The sequence below is a fragment of the Polyodon spathula genome, chromosome 23, assembly GCF_017654505.1.
Source record: "Polyodon spathula isolate WHYD16114869_AA chromosome 23, ASM1765450v1, whole genome shotgun sequence".
NCBI lineage: Eukaryota > Metazoa > Chordata > Actinopteri > Acipenseriformes > Polyodontidae > Polyodon > Polyodon spathula.
This window is the reverse complement of record NC_054556.1, coordinates 11,237,686-11,257,894: the sequence shown is the minus strand read 5'-3', so window position 1 is coordinate 11,257,894 and position 20,209 is coordinate 11,237,686. Positions and strand designations below refer to the sequence as shown.

Below are 20,209 nucleotides of genomic sequence, written 5' to 3'. Positions count from 1 at the left end.
TTTTTAAAAGCTTGCTTTATAGACTTAAATTGAAAGTGAAAAAGCAAGAACAGACGACTTGTGGCTTTGGATTGAGAAGCATTAGTCATGTTTTTAAATATAAAGCGAATATATTTAAAAACATGACTAATTCGTCTCCATTTTTTATTCTGTGGTAAATCTGCATCATATTAGGTCCATAGTTCTTCAGAGGAGACAAGCCTTCATCCTGCAAAGTCTATAACTAATCTGATTCGTCAAGGTCATACTTAAAAGTAACCCTTTGCTAATTAAACTGAACTGAATTAGTGATTTAATTACATTAACATTTCCTGTTACACTGGGGTACGTCTTCTGTGAGCACAGACGGATAATTCAGAGTTGAGTGTGGATCTCCTGGGCCCTCTTTAAAACTGCACAAAGTTTCTAGTTATTCTGTTAAACCACTAAAATTGTACTATACTGTTATGTGCTACAGAAGAGTCTGCACATTAATAAAAAAAAGAAACCAGCGCGGCTGTCATTGTAGCTTATTCACAAAGAGTACAAGTACAATTATACATCTATTTTGTGTGCACAACGGTTTCAAAAGGTATTCTTTCAAAAAGTATCTTTCTAAAAACATTATTATCTATATTACACGAATAGTACACCCTTCTGCACTCAGTTACCAATTACAGCAGGGTGACCAGACTAGAAAATCTTTAGAACTGTATTTGTGCATATCGCATATACAGTACACGGTTAATAAAATTTTAAAAAAGCGCACTTTTTTTGGAAAAAAAAAGGTGCAAAATCAAACTAAAGAGTTGCCAAGTAGAAATGAATGGTCATGCTGTGCCTTCATTGATTAACAGCAAAGACACAGTCAATTTCCCAATCATCTTTCTAAGCCTTTCAGGCTCTGTGGAAATTGATTTCCACAAACATTCAAAGCTGTATCACACCAAGGTTAGATTAAAGTCCCCGGTAGGGGTAGGTATAAGCCATAGAATTCTATGTTAACTTCTGTTCTTGTCACTCAGAAGCCTTGGTGCTTCCAGCTCAAACATCTCCCTGATGTATAAGGCGATAGAAATCAATAAGCAATGCAAGCCAAACTAAAGAAACCTAAGCTTTCAGAACACCTTGACAGAAGAAAATGAAGAGGCTTCAGCAAGTGAAAAGATTAAAACTTGTTTCCCGAAACAAATACAACCATCGATTACGTTGTTGTCCCATTCTGAACAAACTACATCAGAAAAAGTATTAACCAACTTGGCATGCAGAACGAGAAGCTACTGATGCATGAAACGTGTTCTTCCACCTCGGCTTTAATGTAAAAATGAAATTACCTTGAATATTTTGGGGATTGTCAATGACAAAGTTTCCATTCCACACCACAGAGAGGTCAACAGGAAGGTCGCTGATGTCATTTCCTTCATAGAAATACTGCAAGATTAAAAAAAAAAATTCAAGAATTAATAACTAATATTTAACAGTTTATGTATTTGGCTAACAAGTTGTATTTGGTAACAAATAGACACGTAAGTCACACAGAGTTTTAATTAAATGGTCTGGAAAGAAGAAAAACACAAGCTTTAAGAATACCTTGGTAGTTGGTTACTGCTGACACATTTTACTTAATTCTGTAAAATACCCTTTAGCACAAAGACAAGGCAAGGACTAGTTCAATGATTTCAGTTTAGATGGTATCAACCTGGGACAAGTAATTTTCAACGAGTACACCTATTACACAGCTCTGATGTAATCTATTCAATCTTAATTTCAAATTGTTGTGTTCTAGCACTCTATTTGAGGCTACCATCCACATCATCCTTGTTAAAATGCTCTGCTTTGTAATAGCTATAACAATATTTCTTCAAAGCACAACTATAAACCAGTTTCCTAAAAGGCAGCCATACATGCAGTCATTCCGTAGCACTGCCTTTGAAAGGGTACAGTAGAATAGGCCCGACTGAGGTGCCACCATGTCTTACTCTGATTTGGAAATACACTGTCACATGTGGAAATACATTGCAGGCAAGTGACTTATTGGAGCTACCTGGACAAAATTAGGGTTACAATACTTAACCCTTATCGCAAGATAATGCGCTATAAAATTTCAAACAATCAAAGCGAGAAAAAACACACTTTTGTCCAACACCTTGATCAGTGTGTTATTTTTTTTTTATTTGTATATTATACTTTGCATTAACAGTTTGCCAATAAACAACACCATGCAACCCAGCTACTGACTCACAGCAAACAGTGACTGCAAGACAAGAAAAGATAAACTGATGCACTTCTAAGGCACTACCCATTTTCTGATTCAGAGAACCTAGCCTACGTGTCTCCTCCTGATGCGATCAGTATTCTGAGCAGAGATATGGCACTACACCCTGCCTGGGTCTAGATCAATATGGTGCTGAGAGGAGCTAGAATTTTCCCTGACAGGTAACAACCTCCTTCAGAGCAGAAATCCAAGAGGCTCTCAAAAGAAAATGACAGGCGTGTCAAAGGTTAAATTAATGATTCATGGCCTTCCCAGTTTGTCAAGGAAAACAACAAAAAAAAAAAAAGAAAGATTTTATAACAAATACTATTGGTACTCCAAAGATGATTGGACAAAAAATGGTGTGAACATAGCACCCAGCTGTGTATAGTAGCTGTATATTACAGAGTACACAGACAGGTAACCATTCTATGCCAGGCTTCACTTCACTTTGTTTTTTTTGGAAGTTGCCACTGTCGTGGAACTAGGTTAGCTCATTAGCAACACCTGGCATGGCGCTGTTAGAAAACAAATAGTGATCATCTCCACTGGCTCAGAGACTTAATGCAAAATCTTAGGCTAGGAAAAATAAAGAATACATTTACGTGGGTCTACTGATGCGTTCTACAAAAACTGGCAACCCTTTTTGAGCTACATTAACAGCCTCAAGCCTCCAGAGCTCCCGTGATCATTTCTGTGCTTTGTACCTTTTTTTTCCTTTTCTTATGGCACTCTCACTTAATTTTTTTCTGTCTTCTTTATAAGTAATTTTCTCTCTAACTTTGTGTCTTGTTGATTTGATTGGCATGACATCTCACTTCATTTACGTATGTAATAAAAAACTCACAGATCTATTGAAAAAAGTAAACAAATGGTGCACTAATTTAACATGGAGATTCATGCAGTGTCAAATTTCACTGAACAAATTAACCAGATTCAATTACTTATTAAGATTATAGTGTTTTGGGGGTTATTGGTGATCTGACATCTCCTTCAGCCAAAATACAGGTAGCAGGAAAACAGTCCATTTTTATCTCACAAATGCATCTCGCATTCTAAGAAAGCATCCATTTAATCTCTTTGGCCACTTTGAAATTAAGCAAAGGGCTACATTTTCAAAATATCTCCTCATATGGCCTTTCAAATAACAATGGCTGTCAAATATCAATGGATATTTAGACACGATTCCATTACACCATCTACCAAATTAAATCCAATTACAATCTATCAAAGCCCATACCATCCTGCTAGACCACTGCCAATTAACTGATTTCAACAGGCAAGATCTCAATTATTTCAAGTGCTGCTTGAGGACATCTCATGTTTACTAGGCATTTGGAGACCTTAACTTAGACCTTTGGATACAACCTCAATTCATCAAGGCACCTGCTTCTCCACACTGGCTCCCAGGCAGCAGTTGAAATTAATTCAAGCCCAAGGGGGAGAACTTTATCACATCAAGTGCTGCTCAATTGGGGTCAGTGCAACAGTGTCTCGCTGTGAACCTTTTAAGTAGGGCTAACACCTCTCTCACAAGCATGCATAGCCTGCCAAATCAGATTAATTAAGGTCTGCTTCTACCCTGATGTGAGAAAAGGAACATCATAATATAGCCAGTGTTCACTGAGAAACAATGAAAAGCATGTGAATATTTATTAGAATTCAAACCAAAAAAACAATTAATTTTGCTAAACATATTATATATCACTCAACACACATGCATGCATTTTCATAACACTACTGTTGTCCAGCACTAGTTAGTCATATTTGTATTCATGAGTATTCTCAGGCAAACGTAGAGAATGGCAGCAAAGCATGAATTTAAAAAAAAAAGGCAATTCCCCCCCCCCCCCCCCCCCCCCCCCCCCCCACACACAATTTCTTTTTAATAATCTATCCCTTTGATATTTGCCTGTAAGTCTGCTTCATAGCATCACGAGATGGGAAGATGGCTGGCAGATCTGAATTACCAAGTGGAGGCCATTAATTTACACATGAATTAACTGGAAGAATTTAGGCATGAAGAGAGATGCAGGAGTGTAAGTGAACTTGGCATTTTCAATTTGTACACTGACATGTCTCATTTGGGCCCCTCGTGTCTCCAGCATGCACCCACAGCCTGTAGCTGTCCTAACATTTATGAGCATCTTGGCCCTGCTCCCCAGAATTAGCTGTTTCTTTGCAAAGATGTAACCCATTCATGCTCTTCCAGAGGGGACATGCAAAAGCAGTGAGGTCAGGATGTAGGCAGTGTGAAATATTTGGATTTCACAATTCTATTTCAAGGGACAGTGTAGCCCATCAGCTCTACAACGACCAGTTTAATAGTCATCATTTTTTAAATTTGTTTTTTTTTAAATATTTACTTAGTAAGTCGCCAATGGATTTGTACCCAATTTTTTCCCAATTTTGAAATCGCCAATTGTATGTATTGATCCCGGTCCACCGCTGCAACCCCCACGCTGACGTTGCGAAATGGCAGCAGACAAACCTTGCCAAACTGTCTTTTTGCATTGCAGGTTGGCAGCAAAGCCATCAGACCTATAGTGTCGGAGGACAACACAGATATGAATGGGTCCACAGCAGACCCGCAGACACCCTGCCGGCCACAGGAGTCGCTTGTGTGCGGTGAACCGAGGATTACCCTGCAGACCTGAGCCCTCCCTACCCAGGCGATGCTCGGCCAATTGTGCACAGCCCCCTGGGAACCCCCAGTCATGGTTGGCAAGTAACATAGCCTGGATATGAACAAGCGATCTCCAGGCTATAGGGCGCATCCTGCACTCCACGCGGAGCTCCTTTACTGAATGTGCCACTCACGATCCCTCGAATAATCACCACTTGAGAAAAAAAAAAAAAAAAGTCTTTTACTATAACTAAACTTGAATGGCCATCTTAACCACCCACTGTTAAAAGAAAAAACAGTAGTAGGACTATCGGCATGTCTATCTGGCATAAAGCACAACAGGAGATCAAGCAGGTTTCAAGGGGAAATTTGTATTCTACAACTAGAACTTACTTTTTTTTTTTTTTTTTTTTTTTTAAGAAGGTCTGTTTTATGAAAAGAGAACAGAACAATATAGTGGAGACACCATGAGTCAAATATAAGATAAATGTGTGACACTGCTGCTGAACCAGAATTACTAACAAACAAAGTAGATCCTAAATGTGCACATATTTAAAATGTGTGAACCAAGCTCTTCAACTACCAATTGATAAAACAGGATTAAATAGTGATATCCCCAAGTGGTACCCTCAGAAAAAGCTGGCTCCCAGCTTGGCCAATGGAGATCAGTTCACAAGCTCGGCTGCTAGCCACAAATCAACAGACCTTAAAAAACAGTCTCAAGCAAATGTATGTACTATGTTTATGACTGCACTGTAAACTGATTTACAATCTGTCGAGTTTTATAACCCCCTCCCCTCTGAGACCACCCACTTAGCCTGGGAAATTCTTTAGTTTACAACACAGAACTGTCACAGATTTCCTTCAGGAGCATGACCTAAAGTACTCCATAAGAACATCATTTGTTTTATTTGTAATTACTCCGCAGAGGAGCACCACAGGGTCATTTGAACTTCCCCACAAGATAGTCGGGGAGAATGTCATACAACGTTCAAGGCTTGTTATTAACACACTCCAATTCGCTGGTCTCCAGAAAAACAACAACTGCTGCTGCCAACACAATACATTCCAGAGGAATGTTTGCTAGGGCCGTAGAGGCCTGCATTATAGTACCAATACAAGTTGTTTTTTGTTTGCTGTTTTTCCTCCATGCTTGGTTGACATACATTTTTCATGAAGGAGATAGTTTTTGGTGTTGACATAACTCTGCTTTCTGTTTAGCAGAGCTACACTGTAGCAGCGTCTGGCTGCAGAGCTCCAGTGCCTTTCAGTAAACTCATCGGCACAGGAGGGAATTCAAATTTAAAATGCTCAGTCAGATAATCCAAATACAGTATTGTGCACGCTTTGTATCCCTTTTAGTGTTGTTCACTTAATTTTGAACACAAATAATTTAATGAACCCATCTGCATTGCTCCCACTGGTGGGTCTTTATTGTATTTTAAGTAAAAAGATAAATAATGTAATGTTTTTTTGGCAATACTTGAAGATTGTCAAACTGACTCTAGGTTTTGTTTTTTTGATAAGCCACTGGCTGGTACACACATTATCATTCAGTAGCCATGTGATTCGTTATCCGCTCTTGACATAAGAGTCAAATCTAAATAGAAAAACAGAAAAAAAAAAAAAAAAAGAACCACGTTTACCCCACAAGGGTATACAAGATGGGAATTTAACCTACAATGGAACTTTTAATGGAACTACCATAGGGTATATTTGCAGAAATTATCTGAACAAAATTAACCAGACGTATACCTAACCACATTCTTATTTTTCCTCATAAGCACTGAATTCTATCTTGTGCTCTTTTTTTCTACTGTGAATTCTTTTTCAATGTGAGCGCCAGCTTCAAAGAATAACATCTTTTAATATTCATGACATGTCATAATGCTAAACAACATTCTAAAGACTGAAGTGGTTAAAAGATGGCACTCACATGAAAAGTAATCTCAGTTTTTTTTTTTTTTTTTTTTTTTTTTTTAAGTGTGTTTGAAGAACAAAAAAGATTAGTTTGTGGTCTAAAGACTGCATCCAATCTGTGGAACTTAATCCAATGGCTAAGCAATACTATGCAAGCATCAAAAACACATTTCATTAAAATGACAGAAACATGACACATTACCCCTGTTAATATGCTCAGAGCCCAATGGGGATTATTCCACACAGCCAACAACAATATTGCTTGAAACACATTGCAAATGTTACCATGGAACACTAGACCAAGGCAGTCCAATACAGAGTCAAACTTTTTGGACAGGAAACGGAAAGTCTACCCTGCCAGGAAAATAAAGGATCACAAACAAAATACCTCCAGTTTATAGCATTTATTTAGCCAATGGCATAAGTATGTATTACTGTTGTTTTACAGCTCTGTATCAGTGCCTGCCAGTTCCCTTTGTGACATCACTCCTCCTCCTATCTGTTAAAACAGTTTACCTGTCAGTGTTCTTTGTTAAAAGGTCAGGGTTATGCAAATTACAGGTAGGGGAATTAAGATGTTATGGTCAAATGTAACTGTATATTTAGATTGATTACAATAATAATTAAAAAAGATATGGTTTTGTACCGAGAACCCATAACAATATGTCACTGATACCAAGTGAGAAGGTGCATTTAAAAATGAACAAAGGGAAGTTACCGTGAACAGAACACTATTTTCTGTCTGCTCATTCTAATAAGCATGTTACTCAGGGTCAGCACGCAGGTTTGTGAGTAATACCTGTGAGAATGCCACCTGAACAGAAACATTGATTTGGAACTCCCTGGTTCATATAAATGACATCTGTTGTTATCAAGCAACAACCCACACTACAAATCAGCAAATGAGAGCTAAGAAACTGAAGTCTGTGCTCTGCATTCACACCCTAAAAGCAGCAATATTATTTTCAACTCGAAAGCCTTTTCCGTGTTGCAAATTGGCAGCTTACAGAAAATTAGAAATTTGTGTTTTGTTTCTTATAACTGTGTTCAAGACATTACTTAAAAGATAATCCCTTTTATTTATATTAAAACTACTTACCTTTATTGTTATCAATTTCTCATAGCTTACCAATATTTTCTTCAAATGTGTAAGATATGGTTCTAACTGCTGCTTTACAATTAACTGTGAATAAAGCTTGGATGGCATAAAAAAAGTAATAGGTTGAGCTTTCTGATGTAAATTATTAATACAGGAGTTCACCTTTAAACAATGTGTGCACATTCTCTAGTAACCTACCCATGACCAGTAAAGCTTACCGTGGCATACACAGGATAATCCTTTAGTCATTTTATTAAAATCTCACAAATTCTTTGTCTGATCCATGCATCACTTGCATCCTTCAAGCATAAACTCATGCATTTTATTGTGCAAAGCATGCAGGGAAGCTTTCCTTATCTTTTTACTAACCTCACATAATTCTTGCTTTAAAATTGCTGGTCTTCCTTGATCCTGTCACCATTATTGTTATGATAGGTATGGATTTGTTTATTCTGGCTGTTGGATATCCATTTGTGGGTGGGAATGGTTTTCAAAAAACAGCAGCCTTAAAAGACATTGCAATACTTCAAGCCAACATTGGGCTCTCTCAGAGGGATGTGTTCTACTGACCGTGGTGACCCTGAATGCACAACCTCATTTTCTGTAGCTGTGCCCATTGAGCCTCTGTGATGTGTGATCATGCAGCAGCCAAGCAGAAGTTAAAGTGTGTGTGTGTGTGTGTGTGTGTGGGGGGGGGGACCAGAAACCTCATGCAGAGGAGCTTCCATCTGAGAATGCCCTTGTGAAATGGACCAGCTTTTTGATAAATTGCTTACTTTTCTGGGTTTTTTTTAACAATTATTTTTATTTGCTGCCAAAAAAACTATTCTATATAGTGTTTACTGGTGAAACATGAATTAATCCCATAGCAAATGATAAACTATGTTTAAAGTATAGACAGGCTATACATTTTTACAGATGAATCTTTCCCTCATCTGTGTTTTTTTTTTTTTTTTTTTTTTTTTCCCCAGTGTCAGTGTTTGCTTTGGAACTGTTTTTCTTGTTAAAGATGCAAAATATAGTGATCAAAAGACACCTTATTCATGCTGCTAGTCGTTTACGGCAATAAAAATGGGGGGGTCAAGCTTGCCCCAGTTGGATGGTTTTTTTACTTTAGATTTGTACAGGGATGATTCTTTTTTGTACACATCTTGACAATAGAATACAATTATTCTACTGTCATTTTTGTACAGGTGAAATGTCTGACAGATATATATTATCATCACTGCATCATTGTTTTAATAGTTGCGTGACGACTGGAACCTTTCCATAATCAATATGCTGAAGTCAAGTGTGAAACAATAAATTGGATTGATGACCCCGTTCTACCTAGAACTGTGAAACAACTTATTCGAATTGTATCTTTTGTGTGTCAGTGCCTATATGCTCTTTCAGCAAGAAAAAGGGTCACTTCTGCAGGCAACTCAAGTCTCTCCCACAGATAAAACACACCGCTGATCTTCGGAAGATATTTCCTTTCCAAAAGCTTTGTATAATTGTTGATTAATGATGCATTAGACCTTGCTGTGACTATGCTTTCTTTTTTTTATAACAATGTATACTTCAAAAATCAGCAGAATCTTTCATGTTCGTTGAATAGAAAGATTAGCATCAGGTCTAATCTGTAATACTGCAACTAAAGGATGTGATTTAGTTATGCCTAAAATAATAATAATAGAAACAAACAGGATTTAAGCCTTCTCATTTGGGTCAGGCGGGGATCATTTTACCCACTGAGGCTTCAACATATATCATCGCTTACAGAACCCTACTGCCCTCAAAACATTGAACTCAATTCCTTATTGAAGGTCATTGGAAGACTCTTGGCTTTACTGAGAATACACTGCAGGAGTCAGGTACATAGGCAGTTACATGCCTGTACAAGTCAAATATATTCTGATGAATAACCATGGTTATACAATATCTGACAACTTGCTTTTACTACACTCAGGGGGCTTGCAGAAATAAAGCTCTGGGGGTATGATAAAAAGAGTCATAGGCAAGAGCAATGGTCTTAATATTTGGAATGCCAGCAGAGATAATATTGAAACAAATACAAAAGCGAGGCAAAAAGCCGAGTCTTCTTGCAAGCTCTCCTGCGCCAAAAAGATTTGGAACGTATGTGAGGTGGTAAGAAACAAGAGGAGGTCAGTAAGTAGCCCACTGCAGGAAACAGATCTTTACAATATTGGGAGCATTTCCAATGCTGACTTGGAGAATATGGCCTGAACCTCAAGGGACAGCCAAGGTGGTAAAAACCAAAAACAGCCCTCTCAGTGAGCAAGTACATTGTGCCACCCAGGCACTAAGTACAATAGCAGGTGGGAGAACAGGAAAAAAAAAAAAAGTGAAATGCAACTCACTGCACAGCAACTCTGTCACAAAGGATTCTGCACAGCACTACAGTGGAATTCAGTGATTTTTTATTTCTTCATAGAGAGATGTGAGTGTGTGTGTGTATAATTGTGTGTGTGTGTGTGTGTGTCTGTGTGTGTGTGTGTATATATATATATATATATGATTCCTTAGTGAATCCAAATTTGATGCTTTAACCAAGCAAACCTAATTAAATGTCATTTGAGGAAAATCAGGTTAATCCTCTAAGTTCTTGTTATTAAGAAATCTTTTACATATTTAATATGCAGCAGCTTACCAGCATGGCATTCCTTTTCCCATAACCAGTAGGATAAAACTTATTTGAGGCAACTGCCATTTACCACAGTTTATACGCTTACCATTAAGACCTACATTTGAACAGAAAACCAATATTAAATTTACCTTCAGTTCATAATGCACCACAATTACAGCAAAACTGCAGTTTCAAGTTATTTAAATACGTATTTAAGAGAATACTGTACCATTACACATTTGAACATATGTTTCATCATTCTGTTCAGCCATATACAATACCTAGAAATGATTCTAAATGAAACTAAAAATGTATTTCAATGTTTTTATTTTTTTTTAAACTAATGTATACTTATATACAGTATATTTAAGACATATATTACTAAAAATAAACTTAAATCATTGAAGACTTCTTATGAAATGATTTCTTTAAGATTCCACTGTTTGCAGCACTTCTATATAATACAGTATACATTTAACATTATGGCAGTATAGGATGTTAGTTCCTAAATTAGACTACCAATAGGTCATGTGTAACTGCATTGAGGTCAACTTAAAATCGCTGTCAATAGTACCCAAAAATAATTCTGGCAGGATTTAAATATGTTGAAAGATAAGCATTAACAGGAGTTCAAACTAAGTCTTTACTTATTATTACTGACTAGTCATTAAGCAGAGCCCTTCACAAAATTCATTACACTTTATGGTTGCAGCGACAGTAGATATATTTTTCGTATATGAGGCTGTTTGACCAGCGAACAGAAAGAGATTGCTTTCTTTGTAGACCCAAGTAAAGCTCTTTAACTCTGTATGATACAGCTAATTAAGGAGAGCCACAGGGGAAATTTACATAAACCTGATGCAAGGGGTTTTCAAATGTACAGGACATGCATAAGGCTGCCATATGCTGATAGCGCAAGCAATTAATTTTTATTTCAACAATGTTCAACAGAACAGGACAGGGCTGACGCCATACAGATAGGAGGAGGCTTAACATGGGAAGAATTATTGCCAGACCAAATCTAAAACAAAATGAATATCTGCTCAAATAAGCAGTATAAGCCACCAGCACAAAAGAGTAGCATCTGGAAACAGTAGGGGATCTAATTTGTCAAAGACATCCTGGGCTTACAATGGTCTCTCCTCGGCGATAACAGATTTCAAGATGGGCAAACAGCGTTTTTAGCTTTAACAAAGGATTTGTGTGGAGTGAAGTGGGTTGAAGATTCAGAACATAAAGTTTACAAATGAGAGGAGGCTGTTCGGCCCATCTTGTTCGTTTGGTTGTTAGTAGCTTATTGATCCCAGAATCTCATCAAGCAGCTTCTTGAAGGATTCCAGGGTGTCAGCTTTAACAACATTACTGGGGAGTTGCTTCCAGACTCCCACAAGATAGATTGTATCTATATACACACACACTGGATATGGCCAGCATAAAATAAATAATTAGACCTCAATGATAATCCCATAAAAAAATAAATAAATAAAAAAAATAAAAAACAACAACAAATAGCCTGGGACTTATGCAATTAATCATTACAATTGCCTTAAATAAATTCCATCTTAAGTTGGGCAAGAAAGGCTGCATGTAATTTATTAATTAATTAGGCCTGCGTACACTGTACCTAATATTCGCTGAACTGATTACGAGCTGAGCTAATAGTTTGTCTTTCAAAGCATTATTACTATTATTATTATTTATGCATCGTCTTAATGGGCTAAGGCAATCCATTCCGCATGGAGACAATATTATTTCTGCTAATCCCATATTTCTAAGATGGGCTTCCCATTAAGCAGACACAATACTACTGTATGGGCTATATTTAGTAGTACAATCCCTGCTGACTTTGCCGATGCCTGTCCAATAGTCCAATATGAATGCTGAGTGGGTCTACGAAACCAGCCAATAGGCTTCCATAAGATGAATCACTGCTTGCTGTGGCGCAGGGAATTCATTGCCATTAGGAGTAAGGTCAGGTCACCACAAGGAAGAGTGCCCCTATTCGTAAAGCAATAGCGTGCTTGAAAATACATTAACAACACTGACGTGCAAATGTAAATATAGCCCAAGAGGCTTTCCCATAGGCCTATAAAATCGAGAGGAATGTTCGGTTATTGCATCTATCCCTAGGCAGGATAACCTTGCCAACTGTACTGCCTTCCCTACCTGCCAACATTCTCAAATTTGCTTCATCTAGGTAAGGATTTTAGAACCTCCCCCCCCCCTCCATTCTATTACTAGAGAACAATGCCATTAGAAATATAAAGCAGGCAATAGAAGTAAAGCCCTGTAGCCACAATTGACTTTTTCTTCACAGAGAGAACAGCGGAGCTAGAGCTGCATTCTAATTTTCCCTCTGATTTGATGACCTCAACTCCTCTTTCTCCGAGTCCGGGGACGGCTGTAATGTACACCGCGTCTCCCTGTAGCCAAACTGCGATTCATCATCATTTTATCTGCACCACTTTACATGGCCCCCCACCACACCCTCCTGATACTTTTCATTGCGGTTTAAACGCAGCTGCTGGGGAAGATAGATGTGGAGAACAAGTATAACAAGGTTTGTATTTTTTTTTTTCTGGTGAGGCGGGATGGAGGTTTTGAGATTGGGGAGTACTGACATTTATCTAAAGGAATTCTGGTAAACCCTTTTAGGACATCATAATACAAGGTTTACATCTGTTAATCTGAAAGCAACAACTACCTCTTGTTTGTGTGTGTGTGTCTGTGTGTGTATATATATATATATATATATTCTATCTCTATATCTATATCTATATATATATATATATATATATATATATATATATATATATATATATATATATATATATATATATATAATATATATATATAAATATATTAGTTCAATATTATATCTGTTAGTTCAATTATTTTCAGATGGAGGGCTGATTGTGAATTAAAAATTTGAGTTTAATAAAAAAAATTTAAAAGTGTTCCTCATTTCAAACTCATTCCCAACACAACCTACTATGGCATTAAATGATTAATTCTGAGTGGACTTTATTTTTAAAATGTAAGGCACGCTCTTACTGTATGTTTTAATGTATATACCATAGCTAAAGCTGCGATTATTCGTGCACACAACTTGTTAAGTTGGTCAGCGGTCAGAGGACAGAGGAACCGTCCCATCTATCGTGCATGCATACATTCCCCTGTAAATAAAGAGCGACGACTCTATTAAGCATTAACTAGATGTTTTCTTTGTGACAGAACTGCCAGCAAACTGATCCCCCTCCTCACTTGATGAAGTCCAGGCAGTCTATTACTAAACAGTCAGGTCTATGGTGGGCCTCTCCACAAATATCCCTATTGTAATGCACTGAGCTAATGTACTAACGACACACTTGACAGCAGTTCACAGCAGGCTAAACCACGGATTAACATCCTCAGTTTACTTAATCAATGAGCAAACACTGGCTGGCTCTTCTTTTTCTCCTTTTTTGTTTTTACTCTAAATGTGTTTTCTACTGAAAAATGGAGACTGTACACAGTGAAGTTTATCCACGATCCAGCCCAAATAAGAAACAGTACTATCAGGGGCCACCGAATACTGCGTTAGGGTTACTGTAGTCACACATCTCTAGCAGTTATGAGCTCCTGTTAGAGCTGTCCTGTAGAAGCAGACCACTTTCACCTGCTAGAATAACAACAAAAATAAGAAAGATACAGGCTGCTAAATATAACATGACCAAATGTGAAGGTGTGCTATAGGCCTGGGTGTGCTTTCATTTGTGCAAAAGAATGTCATAACCAATCTGCTCTAGATATCTTGTGGTGCCCATACATATTGACACCACCTGGGTTCAGATATTTAAAAAAAAAAAAACACACCTTTAGCTGTTTCCCTACACTGTTACTAGTTATATGGTTTTGATGATGAAACCTAGATATTATAGATGACTTGTCAAAGCATGCACTAGCTCTTTGCACAAGTATGGGGTATGTCATTCTCAACCGTTTTGAATCTTGATGTTTCTACCCCAATGTTCAACTATTTCATTTAACACTGATTGCATGCTACTCAGGGCAATACTATTCAAATGAGAGTGTACATATTGTACTTAAAAATCATCCTACAGTCATGACTGTTACAGGCTGAAAGGCTCAGCAGGGCTTTCATAACACTGATTGCAAATGTGTTTTTTTTTTTTTTTTTTTTTTTTTTTAGATATAATTGTTGCGGGTATGACTAACTACTGTGTATTTGCTGTACAAAAGACACGATATATAATTAGACTATCACAAGGAATTGCTGTGCAAATGTTAAACCCAGCGTTAAAACATGCATGTTTCTCAAAACAATACTGAGATCCCAAATGGGTGGGTCTCTGCCTATAATAAATACACCAGTGATTTACAATTAAAAAGGCCATGGCTAGAAATGACAGAAGCGAACGGGACAATCCATTTTAAGTGAGCAATAGGTTTAATAACCCACTACAAAATACAAACAAGTCATTAGTATGTATTTGTATTCCAACCATCTAGATATTATTAAACATCTGCTAATACCTATCTTATAGTTTCACTATGGGGCCACTCACAAGGTTGTCCCAGGCCACATTTGGCTACTTGCTGACCAGAAGCTACAGGTGTGTTGGAAGGTTCTTTAACTGTTCTATGGTACCCCCAGACAGCACATTAGAGGCTCTGACACAGCAAAACTCGCTGCAGGAAGTGAACCATACACGCTATTGCACTGAAGATGCAAGTGTCAGATGTTGCTATGAGACAAGATATGTGAATTGTGATCCTGGAATGAAATGCTAATGGTTGCCTAAAAATAAGTTAATGGGAAGGAAGAATGAGCTGTGAGAAACAATATGTAAGGACCAGGAAATGCATGAGGGGGCTTTAACTAGCAGCCCGGCTTAAACAGTGACGCACGATCCTAAGTGACAAGCAGCAGAGTCATTTCAGTGGCAGCTGTTTCAAAGCAAGTGGGATTCGCTGCAGCACCCTTCTGAAAATCCTAAAAGAAATACTGCTGAGAAAAAAATGGATAAAGGAAATCTCTCAATCAGTTAAGGAAATCGATGGGGCCATGTCAAACTTTCTTGGGGGTGTGGTGTGTATTCTAATATAGTAATTACAGTAATAAAAACAAATCTCTAAATGTGAATGTTACAAAGGTTTTTTTTGTGTTTGTTTGTTTTGTTTTTCTAACCTATGATACCTGTATTAATTTAGTCTGGAAAACAGCGTTTTATAAAGCAGAGTGATTTTGTTTTAAGAAGCAACGACAGTTATGTTACCGCCACATTGTACCCTTGGAGAGTACATGAAATGGATCGGCTTCTGCAGCGTGAAAAAAGACAGTGATTGTGCAGGTGCATCAGCTTCGTCTAAAGAACTAAATTTGGAAATATGAAAGAAGTTGCTCAGAAATTAGATTAACCTTTGTTGGCACTGCAGAAGAACCTTGTCCTCAGTGTGTTGTCTGTGGTGATGTATTGGATACTGGACTGACATTTGGGTACAGGATGAGATGTACTAGAATTATGGCAAATAATTTGATATGCAATTTAAAATTCTTTCAATTCTGGTGGTGGGGCGGGGGAGGGGGGGCAGCTCCAGCTATGCCCTTGATCCATAACTTCACTCATTATATCATACATCCAGATACTTCAAAACTTAAATATCTGGAAGTTAAGTCACAACGACAAACACCTTTAACTGACAAAATGGAAAACTGGGAGGAAGAATTGTCATCTGTGTACCGTTTCGGTACATGACGGAAAGGGAGACCTCTTAATAAGCAAGAGTAAATCAATCAAGGAGAAAAATTAAAAGAAAGCCTACAGCTGTCGCCTCGCAGTTATAAAATATACCACAAAAAATGTAGCACCGGCCCTGCATTCCTCATTTTACCAGCAAGGGGGGGGACTGTAAACAGGATCAATCCACTGGGCAGTCTGGCACAATGAACTTCTCCTTGAGATTAACAGCCTCAGTGAAGCCACTCAGCAACTAATCACACCGCACAACCCTCCTCCTCCTCCCACACCCCAAGGGAACCCGCAGGCTAGCAGAATAAGAGCCAAGGTCAATGGGGGGGGAGCAAAAGTTTACAAAAAAATAAAATAAAAAAAAAGATTAAAAAAGGATGCGCAATCTAGATCAGCAGGGCCTAGCAGGACTGCATTTTAAACAAACCATTTTTCAAATGCAGTGAGCAGGATAACTTGTTTGGATAACATGATCCACCTGCCAAGATGACGAAAGGGCATGCAGGAAATGGGTTGTCTGAGATACTGCCTGATAATGGAGCTGTGATGAGAATTTCAGCAGAATGAATCTCACTCCTCTATTGTTCTTTAAGTGAGAGGTACTTTATAAAAATGCAAAAAAAAAAAAGCCAACTAAAAGGGGAGTAAAAGATAAGACTTGCATAACATATAGGGGCATCATTTCTGGAATACACAGGAAACAGATGGAAGGAAATGTGATTCTCCAAAATGACTTTCTAGTGTTATCCAAGAATTAAGCACTGTCCTTAACAAGGGCTTAAAAATACTGCCTTACCTGGAGGTTAAAATAATGAAATACAAATCAGCTGAATCTGAAGTGTACAGCACAGCACACAGCTACTGCGCTTTCAGCCTACGGCTAAAACCTTTACAAGGGAAAGCAGAGCAGTCACCGAGGCGTGACGATTGTGAAAGTGCAAGAGAGACAGCTATAGAAGACGTGCAGTGTCCTGGAAAGCATGGCTCACCTGGGTGTTCTGACACTGGATGCTGGAGCTGTTGAAGCGCAGAGCGGTGACGCTGATCACGGCGCCCTGGATATGGAAGATGCACTCGTAGTTCCTCTGGCCGGACTGGGGCTGGGGGAGGTTCTTTGCAGCCAGGGTGATGGGTTTCACAACCCCCACTGGGATGTAGATCTGGGTGGAAGGGAGGATCTGGGGACAGTCCTGCAGGCAAAACAACAGGGTCAACACTTTAAGGAGGGGGGCCATTAACATGTGTTCTACCGGGCTCCATTGTTAGTTCAGGGTATGACTGATTTTGAAATATTAGTACAAAACATTGTAAAAGAAAATATATGTTTTAATATTTAACACCCTTTCATATTAAAGCTTCACTAAAACAATGTCTTGTGTACATTAACTGTCCATCATTGAAGACTTGTAAAGAGGTCTAGGAAAAATAACTCCACTCAGAACAGCTTAGGAATGTCCCTCAATTACTTTTCTATGAACTTTTTTCATACAAGGCACACAACTTGTAATTAAGGGACAGCTGTGTTAGTGCGGTTAGAAAGTGAACTAAAAATGCCTTTCAAATATCCTCCCATATATATATATAATATATATATATATATATATATATATAATATATCTATATATATAATATATATATATATATATATATAATTCATGGCTGAAAAGGATCAGTTAAAAATTAATATAATAAAAGGCTAGAGGTCAATAGGATGGAATGTCCACAAGGGGTCACTACAGCATGCTGGGCAAGACTAAAAACTTGCAATAGCTGGTAATGTACAGGTCAGATTTTTCTACCCCACCTACACCAATAGCTATCACTGTAAATAGACTAATGTTTAACGACTTATCATTTACTAATGACTTATTTAATTAAAACGTATGTATGGCTCCCTTCTAGTTTATAAAAATCAATTACATATCTGAGGCGTGAGTGTACGGGGCTCACCAGGGCCTCCAGGCTACAACAGGGAACATCTCTCACTGACAAGAATCTCCCGGCCACCCTACTGCTCCCCAAACAAGAAGCAGACCATAAAGAGAGAGTGAGTGGATTGTGTGCAGACCTGCTCTGCTCAGCAGTGCTTCCCTGTGCCTCTCTGCCTCGCGGCACCGCAGGCTCTCGACAGGAGAAGAATGACTGGCAGTCATCTGGCAGTACAAACTGACATCCGTGTCCTTTCATTGACTCCGGTAGTTACTCATATGGAGTTACTTATGACAGAAAATGCTTGTTCTCATGTGGATCTCACTGCATTCCATTGTATTATAATTGAACTGAACAGTATTGTTTGCATCTCTATTCATGCAACATGCCCCAAATAATCATGAGGCTGTACTAAGAAAAAAGAGCTGAATCAAGTATGACATGATTGCCTTTGTCAGTATGCAATTCCTAGTGTACATAACAGTTAGTCATGGCAAACATTATGACTTTCCACCCAGCCTCCCCCCCCCTCTTAAAAAAACAAACAAACAAAAAAAATCAGGAAAATCTCTGCTCGCATGTGCTTTTAGGAATGAAGAAACTTTTCTTCTTAAATAACTGGTTGTGAATCCAGTCTACAGTAGTCCCTCGCTAACAACAACATTACAGTGTATATTTGGATATGCAGAACACAACATGTTCCCCAATAATGTCAGATTCATGTGTGTTAATTGTGTTCTAAGTAGACTTTTTTTTTTTTTTTTAAAAACGTAAAGTGCTAAAAATATATCAATTTAAAATAAACTTGTGTTATTTTCGCATTGTACAGTAAATGCTTTATTTTGTGTTACCAGTAGCCTTCAGCTAAAGTAAGAAGAAAGTGTGTTTGGTATTCATTTGATTTTATAACTGTATTGTATACTGTATAGACCTATTGGACAGATTTATATTTTTGCATAATGCAATATGTACAGAGAACACATTATTGGTATTTCAGTGCAATGATTAACACAAAAAAAAAAAAAAAAAAAAAAAAAAAAATTCTCTGCTCAGTTACTTTTTATTGAGACATTCACTTTCATTTTAAAACTTTTTAAAAACATTGAATATGTTCTCAAAAACAAAGACCTGTGTGGAACTCCCACAGTGAAAGCATTTGCTTGTTCCTCTCCTCAATCTCTGGCTGCCATTCTTTTCTGCTTTTATGAACATACCTATACTTACAACCAAATTGGCATTTTAAAAATAATAAAAGAAAGGGCCACCGTGTCACAAGAGCAACATTAACCCTGCTATTCACAATGCTATTTTCTGGTATCTAACCAATTGTATGGCAAAGCATCTTCACTCCCATGGCCTGTTTGTGGATGTAGCAACAGTAAACAGTGGTCAGACAATGCTATCATTTATGCTAGTACGTACCTAGTCAGTACAGCCAGATGTTGGCAAAACAGCGGATTACATAAACGCATCCTGTACGTAGGTATTCAAGGGAAACAATAAGTCCTATTTTGTACTGTACTATATTTATTTATGTGGGAATGGAAAAAAAAAATGTTCTGTATTTGTTTCTATTATTTCTGCTTTCCCTGCTGCTGAGGTGCAGTGGAGGAGACCTGGAGATCTATCATTTCAACACCTGTCTTCAGGAATGTGCCGCTCCACTACACAACTCCGGGGCTACATCTATAGCACCAGGGTACCTGTCTGCTGGCTCTTAAACCTGACAGCTGGCCTGACAGCGCTGCCAAACAGCCCTGAGAATGCTGTGTGGTCAGGATTAACCCATGTTGGTCAGGCTGCATTAAAAAACAAGTAAAACTGGACTTGGATTGGTTAGCTCAGGGACTTCAGAGATTCTTAGTTGAAAAGTTTTTAACCACTGTATACTTAAAATTCAACAGTCTTAAAATAAAACTACTGTTAGCAAACAGTAACTGTTTAGAGATTTACTAATAGCTCAGTGTTTAAGCTTTGATTCCCTGTAATCGTGAAGCGATACTACATTTCATTAAAATTT

At 37.9% G+C, this 20,209-nt stretch overlaps 1 protein-coding gene across 3 annotated transcripts in view; it reads right to left on the bottom strand.

Moving 5' to 3' along the window:
- Positions 1-20,209, bottom strand: part of LOC121298001 (plexin-A1-like) — a 202,587-nt gene that overhangs the window by 43,629 nt on the left and 138,749 nt on the right. For all 3 annotated transcript variants that reach the window (XM_041224678.1, XM_041224676.1, XM_041224679.1), the window contains 2 exons: positions 17,250-17,450; positions 1,314-1,410 (listed from right to left, as the gene is read on the bottom strand). In XM_041224678.1, the coding sequence (XP_041080612.1) occupies positions 1,314-1,410; positions 17,250-17,450 (298 nt within the window). The remainder of the gene's footprint in view (positions 1-1,313; positions 1,411-17,249; positions 17,451-20,209) is intronic.